Genomic DNA, 17,880 nt, shown 5'->3' with positions numbered 1-17,880 from the left:
GTGGGGGAACATCAAAACCCCTAAAAAAGGAGTCATCATGGTCCTCCGATCTCCAAATTTTGTCAATATAGTGCCTTAAATTTTATAATAAAGGTATTCAATCGCCCTATCTTTGGGAAAAGCAAGACTAGGAACCTCAAGGTTTGCTCCCATAGGAAGCAGTCAAACCATGTCAAATGCCACAAAATGTTTCAAACATTTGTGTCAATCCTGAGCTGAGTATTCTGAGCTAACCATGACCAACAACAAGCAGCCCAACAACCATAATACCTCAACACAAAGGGATCCGTGAGAGAATTTGCATTTAGAGCCTTGTAGCCTCTAATACACCCACACACAATGCAAGCATAAGCGCAAGTAGGAGTCTTTCTCTGCACAATAGAAGCCCCTTTACCACAACATCAGATTATCACTTTACCAAATTGAGCGTTACAGTTTTCGCTATTTGACTTATCAATGTTCACAACACAAAGTGAAAACTTGAGAGCATCACAAAGTGAAAACTTGATAATGATTTTGAAGATAAATAAATGATAACCTGCACTCCTCCAAGGAATTGTGATTTTGTAACAAGGCGAGTATGCGTGAATGTGTATGTAAATGTATGAACAAGGGTGGAGTAGCCTAATTCTAGAGATGGGTTTTCACAAACCTGAGTGGCCTCATATCAATTGCAATCTAGACAACATTTGTGACTTTGGTGTACTTATTACTCAGGTTGGTGGTGAGGCTTTGTTTTTGGTGTTTTCTTTAGAGGTGCCCATATAAATGAATTGCCATACCCAAAGGGAAATTATATAATTAAAGTTTCGAAAGGCCAAGTTATTTGACATATAATCAATGCTTCTCGGCCATGTTAACTTGGCCGTTGGAATGCCTAGGTTGTGCTCATTTATTTGGGCAATCACTCGGAATCATACTTTGAAAATTTATTGATATTTCTTGATACTAGTCTCCCAACCCTTTGGGCAGCCGGGAGAGGAAATGATACCATTTTGGGCCCTTTGGTCTCTGACACATAAGCCACATACCGATCAATGCATCCCTCTTTCTCACACACCCATCTCTTTCTCTCTCTCATCTCTCTTTCTTTTAATGTAAAATATGAAGGAATCTTTAATGTGAAATATGAATCTCTCTCTCTCACTCTCTCTCTCTCTCTCCGCATTACATAGCAAAGAATAGCTCTTTGCCATTGTCTTCTTCTTCTTCTTCTTCTTCTCTCTCTCTCTCTCTCTCTCTCAAACACACACATACACGCACACACACACACACACACAAATATTTCTGCCTTATATGTGAAGAACTAAAAATTCAAACTAAGGTGGAGATTGTTTTTTGCTGTTTTCAGTGCTATAAAGATATATCTAAAACGAAAAAAGGTTAAGAAAATGAGTTGGTTGACATTAAAACTAAAAAAGGTTAAGGAAATGAGTTTGTTAACATTATTCAAAGGGTTATTGTGGCTTAGAATTAATATATATATATATATATATATATAGATATATATGAAAATAGCAGGTCTTGGTCTAGGACTCTAAAGTAAAGAAGCCCCTTTAAGATCCCAATGAGTCTCTATTTAACTTATATCTCTCCTTACTCTTTCCTCTCTCTCTCTCTCTCTCTCTCTCTCTCTCTCTCTCTCTCTCTCTCTCTCTCGTGTGTGTGTCCATGCGCATATTCATTTTTCTTACATTCTTTCTTGAGATCCCAATCAGTTCCTCATTATATTTTTTTCTATCTCCTCACTCCTACATTTTGTTAAGAATCTTTTCATGGTTCAATAGTTTCTAGTGGATGATTTTAAATTCTAGCTTGTGCAAATAATTGTTAATACAATTTTGTTAGAGAATCATTTTGTTCAAACATGAAAATGCCACCTTTTTCATCATGTGCGTGTCTTAGATAGATAAACCACGGACAAATATATAAAGTGTTATTTATTCATATACATACATATGTATGTATGTAGTATATAAATATACTTGCAGACACACAATAGCAAATGTGGAGAAAATTTAAAAATTCCTTTTCGAGGTTGGCCCAACAACTATTACTAATGTAGAAATGCTAATGTTCTTTTTTTTGGGTGAAAAATCACCTTCATTAACAAAACTATCGGAAATGGCAATATGCTATTTATAAACTATCCAAAAAATAAAGAGGAAGGTCTTGTTATCCAAAAACAAAGCAGAGTAACCAAAGAGATGACGCCGCCCTTCTCGCGCCCTTCTCCTTGTATGTGTCTGCCGGCAGCTACAATGCTGCTACTCCTCGGTCTTTCTTTCGCCACCCCATCGATTTTCCAACCTACACACATAAAGGAGAGTGTTGGAAGCACATGAACATGCACTAAGAAAATTTTCATGGTCATGGTTGGGATACACACAGACACATAACCTTTTTGGGTTGCATTACTTGTAATGCTAGCGTTTTTGTATAAAGCAAAATGTAGAGAAAATTATAAAATTCCTTTTCTAGGTTGGCCCAACCACTATTACTAATGTAAGAAATGCTAATCTTTTTTTAAATAGAAAAATCGCCTTTATAACAAAACTATGAAAAATGGCAATATGATGCCGCCCTTCTCGCACCCTTCTCCTTGTATGCCTCTGCCACTATAATGCTGTTGCTCCTTGGTCTTCTGCCACCCCATCGATTTTCCAACCTACAAAACATAAATGAGAGTGTTGGATGCACATGAACATGCACTAAGAAAATTTTCATTGTCATGATTGGGGTTGCATTGGGACACACAACCTTTTTGGGTTGCATTGCTTGTAATACTACCCCCCTTAGCATTTTTTTCATATAAATCAAAACATGGAGAAAATTAAAAATTTCCTTTTCCAAGTTGGCCAAACCACTATTACTAATGTAAGAAATACTAATGTTTTTTTTTGAAAAATCACCTTTATTAACAAAACTATGGGAAACGACAATATGCTATTTATAAACTATTCCAAAACAAAGAGGAAGGTCGTGCGATCCAAAAACAAAGCGAAGCAACCAAAGAGATGACGTCGCCCTTCTCACACCCTTCTCCTTGTACGTGTCCGCCCACTACAATGATGTTGCGCCTTCGTCTTCTGCCACCCATCGATTTTTTGCACCTTAGTCTTCTACCACCCCATCGATTTTCCAACCTACATACATAAAGGAGAGTGCTGGAAGCACATGAACATGCGCTAAGAAAATTTTCATGGTGAGATGATTGGGATGGTTTTGCAAGAGCACCTATGGGCGCCCTCTACCAGATGAACATGCTAGAAAGGTCATGTGATCAGGAAGGTTTTGGAGTGCTTCCATGGGCGCCCACTCGCTTTTGACCAATAGGACTTGGGATGTCCGGCAGAGATGTGGGAAATCACCTCCAATGCGGCCTATGTGTCCCAAAGCCTTTTCACTAAAAGAGAAGGCTACCCGGGCTTCCGTCTGTTCACTCATCAGACTAAAAATCTCTCTTTTTTGTTCTCTTGCTCTATTGAGGTTTCGGAACCTTCAAATATGCATAAAAAGCTAGCACAGAGATAAAAGAGAGAGACTTGACCTTTTGGATGACCATTTCAGCTGAGGCTGTGATAGTGCCTGTCCTCGGTCGGGCGAATGTAGTGCATTTGTTGTTTTGTGCTTTCAAACTCCAGCTCCATGGGATGAGAGGACTGTGGAGCCAGATAAAAGACTACTTTTATGACTCGACAGTGCAAGAGACTGTAAGTGCCACGGGCCACCGAACGTATTGAATAATAGGTCCAAGGCGACATGCGATAGGTAGAAAGGCAATGGTAGCCCTACGAGTAAGTTGGCCAATGGCATTGTCTTCTAAGAGCGCGACCACGGGCAATTGTTGGAATGGAGTCCCCACTGAATGGAGTCCCCACTTTGCTGAGAATTTCTTGAGGTTTGTCGATGTGGAAAGTGGTAGGTGGGCGTCCAATATGTAGGCTCATTGGTCGCTCACCATGCTCATCAGTGTGTTCCGATGGGACTTCACTTACAATGCAATTGACAGTCTTGGCACCCCCCCCCCCTTTGTTATGGAGGTAAGTAAAGACTTAATGGAATCCCACTTGGTAATGTACCGGGCTAAGCCCCTAAGCCCGCCACGTTCTCGTACTGCAAGAAACAAAACCTCTGTGTGTGTGTGTGTTTGTGTCTCTCTCTCTCTCTTTGAGCCTTGAGAACATGCAAATACAGATTAAAAAATAAGCAATGAGGGAGATAGAACTTACTATCATCCAAAACAAGGGTGATGTTGATGCATTTGGTCTAGTGAAGGTAGACATGGAATGGCTCCCCTCCAAAGAATCTGATAATGGAGATTATGTAAGAAGAAGTCGATGCATTCCATGATACATTTTAGAATAGATAGATTGAAAAGTAAGAAGATTCAAACATTGCCTTCCAACGAAGGTCATATAGCTCCATAGGGATATTATGTTTTTTTTAAGGTACAATAATTCATTACATGATCTTGTTTCAACTTGTCAATGCATACTCATAACATGTATAGCTTGTCCAAAAAGGTGTTATACACTATCTTCAAGCTTCCATCAAAGTATGCATGTAGCCAATGAATAATAGTCGAGTATCTTTTTTCGCATAAACGTTCATATGAGGTCTGTACTCAATATCAGTGGAACACACAATTCCTTAATACCCGTTTAGACAAAGCGCTCTCTATCTCTCTCTCCACTTTCACACACACACAATAGTAGCTATGTTCCTTAACATCCATTGAAATAAAATGCTCTTAGCTATTGAGCATTCAAGAAAATACATTCCCATTTTGTGAGAAGCAAGAGCATGCTCTGTCTAGAGTACCCATTATGATGAAAAGAATTTTTATTAGATGTAGCTTTAACTAATATGTATATTATGCTGTTTTGGGCTTTTTTCATCTACTAATCTTGCTAATTAGTACTTGTTCATGAATCACAGGAGTTAACCTTGTGGGCTTATTAAAGTGGCATTGGAAGTGAAGTGGATTGAATATATTGCTAATCCTCAGAGATTCTTCTATTTTCTTGTAAGTTTATTTTCCTTGTACAATGCAATGCCATTTCTTTTTAGATTTATAAGTAAGCATAGTGTGGGTTTTCAAAGGATGGGATCTACTCGTTTGTAGGAGAGTGATAGATGTCTACATATAACCAAAAGTGCATAGCTCATTAGATAGTCCTGTGATAAGAAGTGTTTTTGAACTTTGCTATGGGGTTCACCTTTGCTTAGATAAAATCCATTTTAGAGAGGGTGTGAGATTTTGGTGACATGTGAGCTCATATGACATGGAGTAGGTAGGTAAGTGCCTACATGCATGCATAGTTTCTTCTCTAATGATTCTTTAGAGGCTCAATTCTTAATAAAGCTTTACAAGTTCTCTAATGATTCTTTAGAGAGTCAATTCTAAAATAAGCTTTACAAGTCTTCTTATGTCAAGAAGCTTCTACCTACAAAATGCACTTTGATGAGGGGTTGTGGAAGGTTCATGGAGAGAGGGAAATGTATTTCCATGTGGTGAGAGAGAAAATCATAGTAGCTTAAAATTATTCAAATATTCTTTCTCAGTGTATGATTGGAGTATGAATAATATTTGATAGGGACAATGTTAGAATGTATGTCCTTGCAAGATGATCATAATGATATCTCTTCTTTTGCTATGATAAATTGGTTTTATGCATGGACCAAGTAATCCTCTTATTTGATCAATTTTTGTGCTATGTAGGTATCAAGTGCGACCTTATTTGAATACACTTTGGGCCAGAGATTTAATATTCACGTGATCACAAGATTTTTTGTGGATAATAACACATGTGAACAAGTTATTCACATGTTCTCATATTACCGTTCACAAAATAACAGGTCACTTGCCATTTGGGAACCCCTTAAAAGCTTGGCTACACATGGGAATAAGCTATTCACATGTTCTCATGTTACCATCTTCACATAATAGCAGGTCAGTGGCCACCTAAGAAGATTTTTTATGCCCGACAAAGATAATTTTTTTAGGCCCTTGTGAAAGCTTTGTGAATATAACATGTGATCACAAGATTTTTTGTGTTATTAACATATGTTATTAACATGTTCACATGTTCTCATTTACGTCAGTGAAATCCCTGCTTTGGACGCCATGGGATCTTTCTACAAGATTCAAGTGATCAACGATGATAATGAGGAGCAACTAGGATTTGTGAGGGTGAGACAAGATACACTTAGGCCCACTTTTTCTCAAGTTCGAGAAGAGATTGAGGGTGATGAGCTTTTGTGTGGAGTCTTTGAGTTCATAGATGATGATAAGTATATCTTGAACAAGAGACAAGAAGAGCGTTGGACACTAGATGATAGACTTCTAGTCCGGATCAAGAGGAGTGCCACTAATGTAGAAGGGACATCTTCTCCGAGTAAGAGACAAGAAGAGCGTTGGACACTAGATGATAGACTTCTAGTCCGGATCAAGAGGAGTGCCACTAATGTAGAAGGGACATCTTCTCCGAGTAAGAGACAATGCATTCAAGCAAACGTTGAAGAAAATCATGATACTCAAAGCAACCCATGTTCAAGGATTTCTAGTACATTATTGAGCGCAAGTGTTCTAGAGCATTGGCAACAAGAATGCGATAGAACAAGATCAAAGCTGAAAGTAATGAATATCCCAAGGGATGATAGGTTTGAGTTGCATGTAGAAGACTTTGATGGGCAGCCCTGTGTATGAATATGGTGTCATGAATACGGTTCTTTATATGGAAAAGGCTCGGTAGAAGGGAAGAAAGATGCTTATAATTTCTTCGCTAACTTCATGAGGACCCACATATTGGAGAGCAAAAAACATGAGAAGAATTACATGGCTTTTCGTGGGCTTCGAAAAGAAGCTATGCACCATGGAGTCACTGAGCATGAAGAGGGTGATAGACAAGTCATAGAGGCTTCAATAGAGAAATTGCATTCTTATATGGCAACAAATGAAGGTATTATTGTTAAGTTCTGTTCATAAGCTCAATGTCTTTAGAATAGAGTTTCAATTTTATAACTTTTTTTAATCATGTCTTGTGTGTACATAGGCTACATAGGCTGGGATTTTGAGGTCATAGAAGTGACACTACATGATTTGAAAGACAAGAGCTTTGTTCGAGTGAGATGTAAGTACGATGATGCATGGTTGCCCTTATGTCCTCCAAGATCTGATTTGCATACAGTTCTTACCGAGCACACAAAGTCCAATACCCATAACAAGGCAGTTGCAAAAGAGAAGGAAAGGTCTAAGCCATTGTTCACGGGATTACGCGGGCGTCCTCGAAAGGAGAAGAAACACGATCCAAAGCAAATATCACTCAGTAATTTTGTGGTTTCTACAAAAATTGCAAGCTCAACTACTATGGGTGGCTCCTCTTCTCTCAATAACCATGAAGAAGGTGAAACTTCTTTAACAAGTCTAAATTTATTATGTTAGGGTTTGTGGAATCATGAGATTAAAGTGAACAACCAGAATGTTTGCATAAAGCCCTTGTTGGATGACCAATGTGCTAGTAAGTTTTGGTTTACAGAGCCTTATAGTAAGGCAACCTTATATGATGGAACTTCTACCTTTCACATAGATGGATGCTTTCGTCACATTAGTTGTCTACGTGTTTCTAGTAAAACAGACAACCATTTGAAGCCTTTTCATGTAGCCACTGCAAAGGGATATCAAAGCTCCATGATTTTAGGATGAGATTGTACAGAGAGAAGACCGTCGATAAGAAGAGAGGCAATAGGGGAGATGATGGTGGAAGAAGATTAGATTTTCTCACTAGAACAAAGCTTAGACAAACAGCTATAGTGGCCAAAAAACATGCAAGAGATCTCACTGTCAAACTATGGTGGGCAAAATCTCACATTGCAGTGCTTTCAGTGAGGATACGAACTTTAAGAGAAGCAAACATGGAGTCTCTTAACCGAAAGGATTTACAGAGATTTTGTAGCAATATAGGAGAATCCCATAGACTAGGAAAGTTTGGTGGTAAACCTGCCTTATGGGACTTCTTACAGGATGTAGCTACAAATTTATTGAGGTCAAATAGAGGACGAAGATGCAGTGAAAACACCAAGGCTATGTTGGAGGTTGCAAAGATGTGGGGTGGACCAAGGTTGCACGATTTCCTAAGTGTCAATCTTAACGGCCCTTCATTGTCAACTACAAAGAGAGGGCAAAGACTTGCCACACAGTCAGGCATACATGGCTATGTTTTTGATGCCATCGCTGAAAATTAGGGAACCATGAATGCATGAGTGCTTGCACGATCAAAGTTGGAGAAGGAAAGGAAGGTTATAATGTGATTGTTGATGCATTTGGAGACTCGTATCATTGGTGGTTACGCAAGAGTTTTTGTTGCAAATCCGTTGCATGAAGCGTTACCACGCTTGGTTATGGCAGCCCACTGTACTTGCAATCGCTTTGATGCATGTTTTGTACAGAGACAATGGATTGAAATTTTGAGCTTATGGGATGAAAAGCTTAAGGCTACAGTGGGTCCAATTATTGGGCATGCCTCAGATGGAGATAGCCGTCGAAGAAAGTTGATGCTTGTTGATTATGTTGACAAGAAGGGCGTGAGATATGGAATTGGATGGGATGGATGGGTTCTTTCAGCTAAAGTGTCAAATGGGGATGTCTCAGGCATGCATGATCAAGACTTTGTACACAATGGAAAGAAGCTAGTCAATGTTCTCGATAAACCAAAGCGTCCAATTGGCTCTTGGTGATGTTTGGGTTACTTTGAACCATGTTATCATTGTGTATGATTCTTTTTCTGTTGACAAGCACATGCTCAGAGAAGGAGACATTGGACGAGATGATCAGCAAAATTGGGTTGTAGCTCAAAGAATATGTAGCAGACAAGTACAATGGTGTTCGGGAGAGCTTGCAAAATAATGGGTTGCAGAGAAAAGAGCGGAGTATGCTAGGGACACAAGCCTATCTTGAAGTTGCTGGAGACTACATTGATATTTTCTTGTCTCCGCACTTGAGCTTGTTAGAGAGAGTTCATCAGCCAAAGTGGCTTTCTTCTTCCAAATTTGGAGATCTTGGATTGTACAGCAGAGCACATATACTCTAAGAACCAACTTTATCACCAAGGAGGCATTCTTGGATGTGCAAATCTCATGCCACTTTGTGGTGTTGTTAATCAAATATTTTAGAGACAAGCCAAAAGGTACACAAGACATGAGATGGTGGTTGCAACCCTGGTTCGATGGATTTTTTGATGCCTATGCAAAAGACTCTGATACAGATGAAGAGGCTCCTACAACAGATCAAGAAGCAGATTCAGATGAGGATGTCTCTATCAGTGAGACGACATGTCGTGGATTCTGTTTTGGATGAAAAAGAAGAAGTTAGCCCGGTTGTAGAGTTTGAGAACAAGTTAATTTTCAAGTCCACATTGGTAAGTCAATTAAATGGCAATCCCACATTGTCAAAAGATAAGCTGACAAGAGTTCGACAAGGAGTGTACTACTTTAAGGAAGAAAAATGTCATAAAGGGACAAATGAAAATTTGTTTGGCATTGGTTGCGATTGTGCAGTATACTTCCAAGAAGAGAACACCAATGAGAAGATCACGCGGTCATGCAAGCCAAGCTCCTCAAAAAGTAAGAAGAAAACAAAAAGCGTATGGTACTTAGGTCGAGTTCAAAAGATGAGAAGAAAGGTTGGTGGTGCATATGTGGAGTACAAGAGAGGGTTCAGCCTCTCTGATAGGCCTTCAGGAGTGGAGGTTCAACTAGGATGGTATCAAAAAGCAAAAGGAACCAGATGCTTTACATATGATTTGACTGACCTTGAAATGATAAATATAGAAAGCGTCATTGCTCTAGCAAATCTCACATATGATTGTAACAAGAATAAGTACGAACTTGACGAAAAGGATTGGAAGGTTTTCACTGAGTTTGTGAAGGACCATTAGGAGCATTTAGCAGGTACATCATGTCTTCTTTACTAAATCCTACTGTGTAAAAGCAAAAGAGTTTGTGTTTTTGAGCTACATTTACAACATATTTCTTATTTGATGTAACCTGTTGGTCTCTTATGGTTTTTTTGCAGGAACATAACTTTTGTTGTTACATGGCTGTCCAAACCAAGATTGGAGTTTTTTGATGAGGTTTTGTGCAAACTATATTAAGTTTTCGATATATGCATCAGCATGTGGATTGTAGCGAAAACTACCTTAAACATGAGAAGTGAAGGTGCTTAAGGCATTCGCTTTATCAATGGTAGAAACACATTTTGTATCTACGTTTTGTAGCTACATTCAGTTAATAGGTTGTAGAAAAAAGTTTTGTATATACATTTTTTGTAGCTATCCTTTCGATCTCATAATTTAGTACGGTAAAAGAGAAAGTAGTGTTGATGAGGTTTATGTCCAAAATCTGAAATGGACTGTTATAGAGTATTTTTAAACCACCTTTTTGTGTATCTACCTTATGGAGTTAAATGTATATTGTCTCACCTACGTTGTTTATGTATCTACCTTTGTGGACTACAAATGAAGTTGGATGTATTGTGTCTCATCTATGTTGTTTATGTATCTCACCTCTGTTGGCAATCATAGACATGTATGCCAAGTGCGGTCATGTTTCAAAGGCGCGACAAGTGTTCAACCGGCTACCTTCTCTGGATGTTGTCTCTTGGAGGGCACGGATTGTGCAGGATATGCACAAGAGGGTCATGCCGAGCAAGCACTTGACTGTTCTGAAGAGATGCAACCTTCCAAATGAAATGATCTTCACATGCATGTTGAAAGCATGAGCCACAATCGGACCAGTTGACAAGCATGTGCATCCAGACATTGTGCCATGATCAAGCAACTGACAAGCGAAAACAAATCCACGACGAGATTTCAAGGCAGGGGTTGCTGCAGAACGACATTGTGCTCTGCAATTTAGTGGATATGTATGCCAAATGCGGTGCGCAATTACTGTTTGGCAGGCTGCCTTCTTGGAATGTTATCTCTTGGAGTGCACTGGTTGCAAGATATGTACAAGAAAGTCATGCGGAGCAAGCAAAAACAAATCCAGGGCGAGAAAGTAGTGTCGATGAGGTTTATGTCCAAAATCTGAAATGGACTGTAACAGAGTATTTTTGAACCACCTTTTTGTGTATCTACCTTATGGAGTTAAATGTATCTTGTCTCACCTACGTTGTTTATGTATCTACCTTTGTGGACTACAAATGAAGTTGGATGTATCGTGTCTCATCTATGTTGTTTATGTATCTCACCTCTGTTGGCAATGCTCTCGTAGATATGTATGCCAAGTGCGGTCATGTTTTAAAGGCGCGACAAGTGTTCAACCGGCTACCTTCTCTGGATGTTGTCTCTTGGAGGGCACGGATTGCAGGATATGCACAAGAGGGTCATGCCGAGCAAGCACTTGACTGTTCTGAAGAGATGCAACCTTCCAAATGAAATGACATTCACATGCATGTTGAAAGCATGAGCCACAATCGGACCAGTTGACAAGCATGTGCATCCAGACATTGTGCCATGATCAAGCAACTGACAAGCGAAAACAAATCCATGACGAGATTTCAAGGCAGGGGTTGCTGCAGAACGACATTGTGCTCTGCAATCTAGTGGACATGTATGCCAAATGCGGTGCGCGATTACTGTTTGGCAGGCTGCCTTCTTGGAATGTTATCTCTTGGAGTGCACTGGTTGCAAGATATGTACAAGAAAGTCATGCAGAGCAAGCAAAAACAAATCCAGGGCGAGAAATGTGCAGCCGACATGGAGAGAAGTTCTCATGTTTGTCTCCTCTATGTGCGTGCTTCTCACAAAAGAGGTGTTATTCTCGATCTGGGAGAAGCTCGACAGCAACAGCTTCAGTGCATCTCAGCTACAAAAGGCAGGATGACATTCTTGACAATCCCTCATGCTAAAGCAGAACTCAACAGTACCTCTATAGAGACCCTGCCCACTTCAAGCCCATCCCTACTACTCTGGCCAAAGTGTGGGAATCGTGCACAAGGCCTGCTCTTATCACAATTGGATTGAGATTTTTTTAAGCAGAGATGAGTCTCATCGATGAGCCAACGCAAATATGCATGCCAGTACGTTGAAGGAAGAGAGGGTTGGGCAAAGGCCTCCTTTCTCTTGTGCTCGCCTAATGTTGCTCATCAACAGTAGAAAGAACATCGCCACACTTCTCTCTGAGCCACACATCAACAGTAGAAAGGTGCCCACGAAAGGGACAAATATGGTCAGGGTGCACTTTGTGACGCATCAAGGCTCTGAGAATAAGGGTTTTCATCAAGCTCAGCTAGCGTTTGTGGAGATGTGGTTGCTAAGCTACAGTCATAACCTGGCTCTACTAGTGAATATTCGACATTTTAGTACATTGCGCAAGGGCTGGGTGATTTGCACCCGTAAATTCTAGGGTTAAGAAAGAGGATCATGATTCCCCTTGTGGGCTGGGCCAGTCAGTGGAGCCTTGCACACTATCTTGAAAGCATGTGCCATGATCGAAGACAAGGGGAACCAAATCCATGACGAGATTGCAAGGCCTACGCAACTGCAGCGCAGAGAGAGACGTTGAGCTAGCAACGGCTTTGAGGTAGCAACGGTTTTGAGGTAACAACTCTGAAACTCTAGAGCTTCACAAAAATTTTGAACTTTGTATTTTTTTTCTCTATCCCTTTCTCCTGCTGCTTTTCTTCGATCTCATCAGGGTCATAAGTGCTACATCTTCCACCACTTAAGGTCTGCACCACATCCATCACCTCCACAAAAAACTGCACATCCTTGGTCTTCTTGTTCCCAATCATGATAAAATTATGCAAGTGAAAGTGTAGCAGGGTAATCATTTCCTTCTCTACAGAGCAAGTTGAAAAAAAGCATGCTTGATGTTTCTGTACGTAATATCAACTTTCTCGTCAGCTTTCATGGTTGAATACCTAAAACCATTGGTGTGTGCCTCTAATGTACCACTCAACTTGCGCCCCTTGCCTCCAAAGACAGGCCTAATCCATAAATCTGATAGTCTTATAGGTTTTGCTTTCATAAGTTATAGTTTTTCTTGTGTCACTAGCGTGGCCCTCTCTACCTTCTCTGATTCCCTCAAAGCAACTTGGCGACGCAACGTCTTAATCAGCTGGACTACTTGGTTAGTGTGTCTCACATCACTGGATCGAAAGAAAACTTCCTTCTAGTAAATTGCACCTGGGAACTTCTATGATGCCAAGTCAGTGGCAGAATAACTAGCACCATGCACATTGAAAATCATTCGAATGAAGGAGTGGCCTCCATCCTATTGGCTGGTAACACTCTTTATAGTAGCTATGTGAAAGGGATCCATTAAACCATAAACTGGTAGCAAAATTGACTTGTTCTTCTGATCTACCTGAACCATTAATTCTTTTGAGAAAGAAATATCATCTAGATTCCGATAGGCCACTAAATCTCCAGTGGTCCTGACCACACCCTGCTCGTCTCCTTGGCCCAGACCCCCAGAAGCCAGCAGCCTACTAACAGTCTCTTCATTCTTTTGTTGAGCAAGCTCCGCTTGATGCTGCTTGCACACCTCTTCCTTTGTCATCTCTTGATTGTCAGGGTGCAAAGTTGCTTTCAGAAAGTGGGCATTAGCTCCATTACTCGATGGCAGCTTTAGCTTTGATTTTTGCTTCTCCTGCTCCTCCTCTTCCTCATCTTTGAAAGAAGACACAATATCATCGTAAGATTTTGAACAATTCAAAGTTGCACTCTCAAGACCTTTCTCTTTTATGACTATAGTATCTGTCAGTAGAAAAAAAAAGTTCTTTGTCTTGGGGTCCTATGAGCTCTATGTTTGTAAATTTTGCATTTTTAAACTAACATTGAATACCATAGCTGCCTTTAGAATCCTATCATTCTTGGAATTCAGGATTAGGCCAGATTCCCTGATGAATTCAATGCCAATACCTGTGCCAGAGATTTTAGTTATATGGGGCAAGAACTCCCGCCCTTCCCTTTCCATAACATATAATGCTGCTTTGTAAGCAGCTGAAGCAGGATTTCCACATTTTAAAGCATTCATTTTAAAGCATTCATGGCAGCTTTGTGGGCTTTCTGAAGTGCCTTGTAAGCTTTTGATTGAATTGGGTCTCCATCAATCAAATACGTTCTTGCAACATTTGCACAATAACTATTGTATCTCGCACCAATAGCACAAATAATGACACCTAATGTATCATAACTATTGTATCTCGCACAATAACTATTGTATCTTGCACCAATAGCACAAATAATGACACCTAATGTATCATAATATAGTGGATCTTCATTGCTGATAGCACTTGGCCTTAGAGCAAATACCCCACCACTTTGAAATACAGGGGGTAGTAGATGTCCACATTGTCAGGCTTCAACTTTACCTTGGCTTTTTCTAGGATCAATCACTGCCTTCTCAATGTCATCTCAAAATCTTTACAAAAGAAATAATTGTATCTAGTATATAAGGATATTTGAAATATCTTTTCAAAAAAAATATATTAACAGTAAGGGATTTATAAAATTTATAAAATTTTACAGAAGGGTGGAGAAAACTACTCAAAAAAGGTTACATAGGGGTTTATAAAAGAGGCCTTGAACGCAGGTGATATAGGGGCTTTACACTAAGTGACCCCCTAGAGGGTAGTTTGCCATGCACCATTGCATACAGAGAGAGGGGACATGTAACTTATAACGTATATAAAGAGAAGCCCAAGGTCCCAATGTCTCTCTGTCTGTCTCTCTGAGACGATTAGACATTTAATGTTTCAGACTGCTATCGCCTATGCTCCAATGCAAGAAGGAGAGAGGAAGTGCAGCCGTGAAAATTTCTCCCTTTGCATAGAGACTCAGAGCTGAGAGACAGCTTCCTGTGGAGAGAGAATCACAAATTTTTGCCCCTTCTCGACTGCCAGTTGACTGACTCATTGAAATTAAAGTGATTGTTAACCTCTCATTCTTGATTGTCACCTAAGTGACACCGAATTATATTAAAACTCAAGTAAAGTTTGAAGTTTGAACCACCCTTTGAATTCAAAATTCGAATTTCCAAGGCTAGTCTAGGAGGAGATGCCTAAAAACTTTGCCACTTGTCTTCTCGCAAACAAAGCCCCGCCGTTATAGATTATAAAGATGTAGAAAGGTGCATTGGAGGGAGGTTAGCTTGGTGAATAAGGACTCAGGATGTCGCGATAGCATTACATCATACGAGAGGGTTACAATTATGTGCGAGATGGGCACGACGCTGATTTGTGCGAGACGTCTACAGTTCTCCTTAGTAGTGCACAATGACTCGTCTCTAGCCAAGTCACAAGGGCACTCAATGGAATTGCATGGTGTTTGGCCTAAGGGGCCAACCAAGCTCGTGGACTAGTGGCAAGACGACAGGGGATGCATGTGAATCCAACCTAATACATTTCGAATATAGCTGAGGGAACCGAGGAGAGGAAAGGTGTGGGAGAGAGCCACGTGTAAAGGAACGTCGTCTTCCTCTCGGTCTTTCGTTCCATGGGTTTTCTCTCTCTCTGTGTGTGCCTTCCATCGGCTAGGGTTTCCCCATGCCACACTAGAGATTCGCTTTGTGCTACCTTCGGCCGGAATTCGAGCTAGGGTTTCCCCCTGCTTAGAAATCTTAGCTTAGTTTCGCTGCCACTCTCCTTTGCTCTGTGCAGCTATGGCGGACACTTCGCGGGATTATAACGTATACATGGCCAAGCTCGCCGAACAGGCCGAGCGCTACGACGAAATGGTGGAGTACATGGAGATGGTGGCCAAGAACGCAGGCGGTGAGGAGCTGACTGTGGAGGAGCGCAACCTGCTGTCTGTGGCCTATAAGAACGTCATCGGAGCGCGCAGAGCTTCGTGGAGGATCGTCTCCTCCATTGAGCAGAAAGAGGAGGGCAAGGGCAACGAGGACCATGTCTCGAGCATCAAAGAGTACCGGGCCAAAGTGGAGGCCGAGCTCACCAAGATATGCGACAATATTCTTGCCCTACTCGACAGCCATCTCATCCCCACCGCCAGCGCCAGTGAATCCAAGGTGTTCTACCTCAAGATGAAGGGTGACTACCACCGTTATCTCGCCGAGTTCAAGACTGGCGCTGAGAGGAAAGAGGCTGCAGAGAACACCTTGCTCGCTTACAAATCTGCACAGGTAGGTTTTCTTCACTGATTATAACCTGTTTACTGTTTGTATCCAACTTATTCTAGGGTTTACTGTCGACGTTAATTTTTTGTAAATCTTGTGATCTCTGCTGATGAGGGTTTTTTCCCACTCAAATAGAGTTTCCTGTCACCATTCAAGGCGAGATGTGAGAAATATTTCGTTCCACACGTGATTACTCTTGGGTAGGGTTCTCTCTCACTCCTGTCAGGGTTGCCTGTCAGGATATTGCCAATTCAGAGCTTGCTCCTACCCATCCTATTCGATTGGGTCTTGCATTGAACTTCTCGGTCTTCTATTACGAAATCCTGAACTCTCCCGATCGCGCATGCACGATGGCGAAGCAGGTTAGAGCATCCATGGCCCTACATGGCTATTGTACTGAAACATATGGATGGAGTGTAATGTATTGATGAGAACATAACTGTCTGCCTATTTATCTTTAATGATCTTTAAGCTGATCGGACTCCACATAAATCTGCTCTTTTTCTCCATATTATCTTCATTTTCTTTCTGTAGGTTATGGATTTTGTGTGTGATCGTGTGTATGATGCAATTAGGCTGATGCTGTGTGCTTTTTCTGGGGTATAGGCTTTTGATGAAGCAATATCCGAGCTTGACACTTTAGGAGAGGAATCCTACAAGGACAGCACTCTGATTATGCAGCTTCTGCGGGACAATCTTACGCTATGGACTTCTGACATGCAGGTTTGTAGTGTTCAATAACCCTCTCTGGCTCACACTATGCACACCGTTCCGTGGGGATCACTGTGTGCTTGCGTACTAGCCTCTGTGTTGACCTGTGAGTGTGTTCTCTTTGTGCTCTTTGTGTTCTTCCAGGAGCAACTGGACGAAGCATAGGTCTGCATGCAGGTATCTATCATCACGGTAGGTGGGAGGGTCGTGTGCTTATGTGCATGGCATATGTTTGATTCTTTTAGTCAATTTGGCTTGTGCAGAAAGAACCCTGAAGGTTTGCTGCGGACTAGGCCTTCCATGCAGTTCAAACGTTCCTTCAAGGAGAGGATATTTTGGCTTCTCATTGAATGGTGGGACTAGTTTAAGAGACTTGAAGGCAGGTCTTGACACTCGTTAATATGAATCTATGCTCCTTGTCCACATAGAAGAATGTGTTTCTTTTCACCCAAAACTGGTAGGTTACCACTTTTCATGCAAATTGGTTCAAGTTTACATTAGTTGGAACCTATTGGTTTCCTTTTACTCCTTGTGTTGTAAGTGTGCTTATTTTCAATTTGATTAGATTGGAGATGTAAAACCATGATGAGATTGCAGATGATTGTTCTTACCTTTTGGAAATTTTAGTATTATAATGCTGGTTTGAAAAGGCATTTACTTTTTAAGTATGTCATTGGAGTGTTAAAATTTTGCAAATGGCACCTTGGCCATGCAAGATGTGTATCTTCATTGTCTACCTATGACAACAGCAGTCTTGGATTATTGGTCCTGTAAAAAAAGCTCTTCAATAGCTTGGTTCCTTTCTGCCACACTGTAAGGTTATACTTATCTTATACAGAAACCTGTTCCCCTACCTGCCACAAGCTCTTTCGTGTTAGGCGCCCGCTTAGAAATGATGAATAGGCTGTAACCTCCAGCTATGGATGCTGCTCTGGGACATCTTAGCTTCACCCCCCTTCCCAAACTCTGTCCGGGCTGCAGGCTGCGCTCTCATTGGTGGGAGATGATGGCTTAACGGGGAAATTG

At 40.9% G+C, this 17,880-nt stretch overlaps 1 protein-coding gene and 1 pseudogene across 3 annotated transcripts; one reads left to right on the top strand and one right to left on the bottom strand.

Annotated features, from left to right (window-relative positions):
* Nucleotides 1–12,619: 12,619 nt before the first annotated feature.
* On the bottom strand, nucleotides 12,620–14,658 carry LOC147609726 (FACT complex subunit SPT16-like; annotated as a pseudogene).
* Nucleotides 14,659–15,434: 776 nt separating this feature from the next.
* On the top strand, nucleotides 15,435–17,434 carry LOC147609725 (14-3-3 protein 4). Of its 3 annotated transcripts, none has more exons than XM_086787335.1 (5): nucleotides 15,435–16,149; nucleotides 16,383–16,505; nucleotides 16,750–16,866; nucleotides 16,999–17,031; nucleotides 17,118–17,434. In XM_086787335.1, exons 1-4 carry the CDS (start codon nucleotides 15,670–15,672, stop codon nucleotides 17,017–17,019), a joined length of 741 nt encoding a protein of 246 aa, XP_086643461.1. In that variant the 5' UTR covers nucleotides 15,435–15,669; the 3' UTR covers nucleotides 17,020–17,031; nucleotides 17,118–17,434. The 3 variants fall into 3 exon arrangements, with proteins under 3 accessions (XP_086643461.1, XP_086643462.1, XP_086643463.1); XM_086787336.1 differs by having other exon boundaries at nucleotides 17,100–17,434; XM_086787337.1 differs by lacking the exon at nucleotides 16,999–17,031.
* The last annotated feature ends 446 nt before the right edge of the window (nucleotides 17,435–17,880 follow it).

The sequence above is a fragment of the Cibotium barometz genome, chromosome 50 (genome assembly GCF_041138505.1).
Source record: "Cibotium barometz isolate CiBa-2024 chromosome 50, ASM4113850v1, whole genome shotgun sequence".
In the NCBI taxonomy this organism is placed as follows: Eukaryota; Viridiplantae; Streptophyta; class Polypodiopsida; order Cyatheales; family Cibotiaceae; genus Cibotium; species Cibotium barometz.
Note: the sequence above shows the minus strand (reverse complement) of the source record. Positions and strands in the feature narration are given on the sequence as shown.

Coding starts and splice junctions, on each gene's coding strand:
- LOC147609725 (XM_086787335.1), top strand. CDS start 15,670: ATGGCGGACACTTCGCGGGATTATAACGTATACATGGCCAAGCTCGCC. Junction 16,506..16,749: donor CATGCACGATGGCGAAGCAG/GTTAGAGCATCC, acceptor TCTGGGGTATAG/GCTTTTGATGAAGCAATATC. Junction 16,867..16,998: donor TATGGACTTCTGACATGCAG/GTTTGTAGTGTT, acceptor GTGTTCTTCCAG/GAGCAACTGGACGAAGCATA.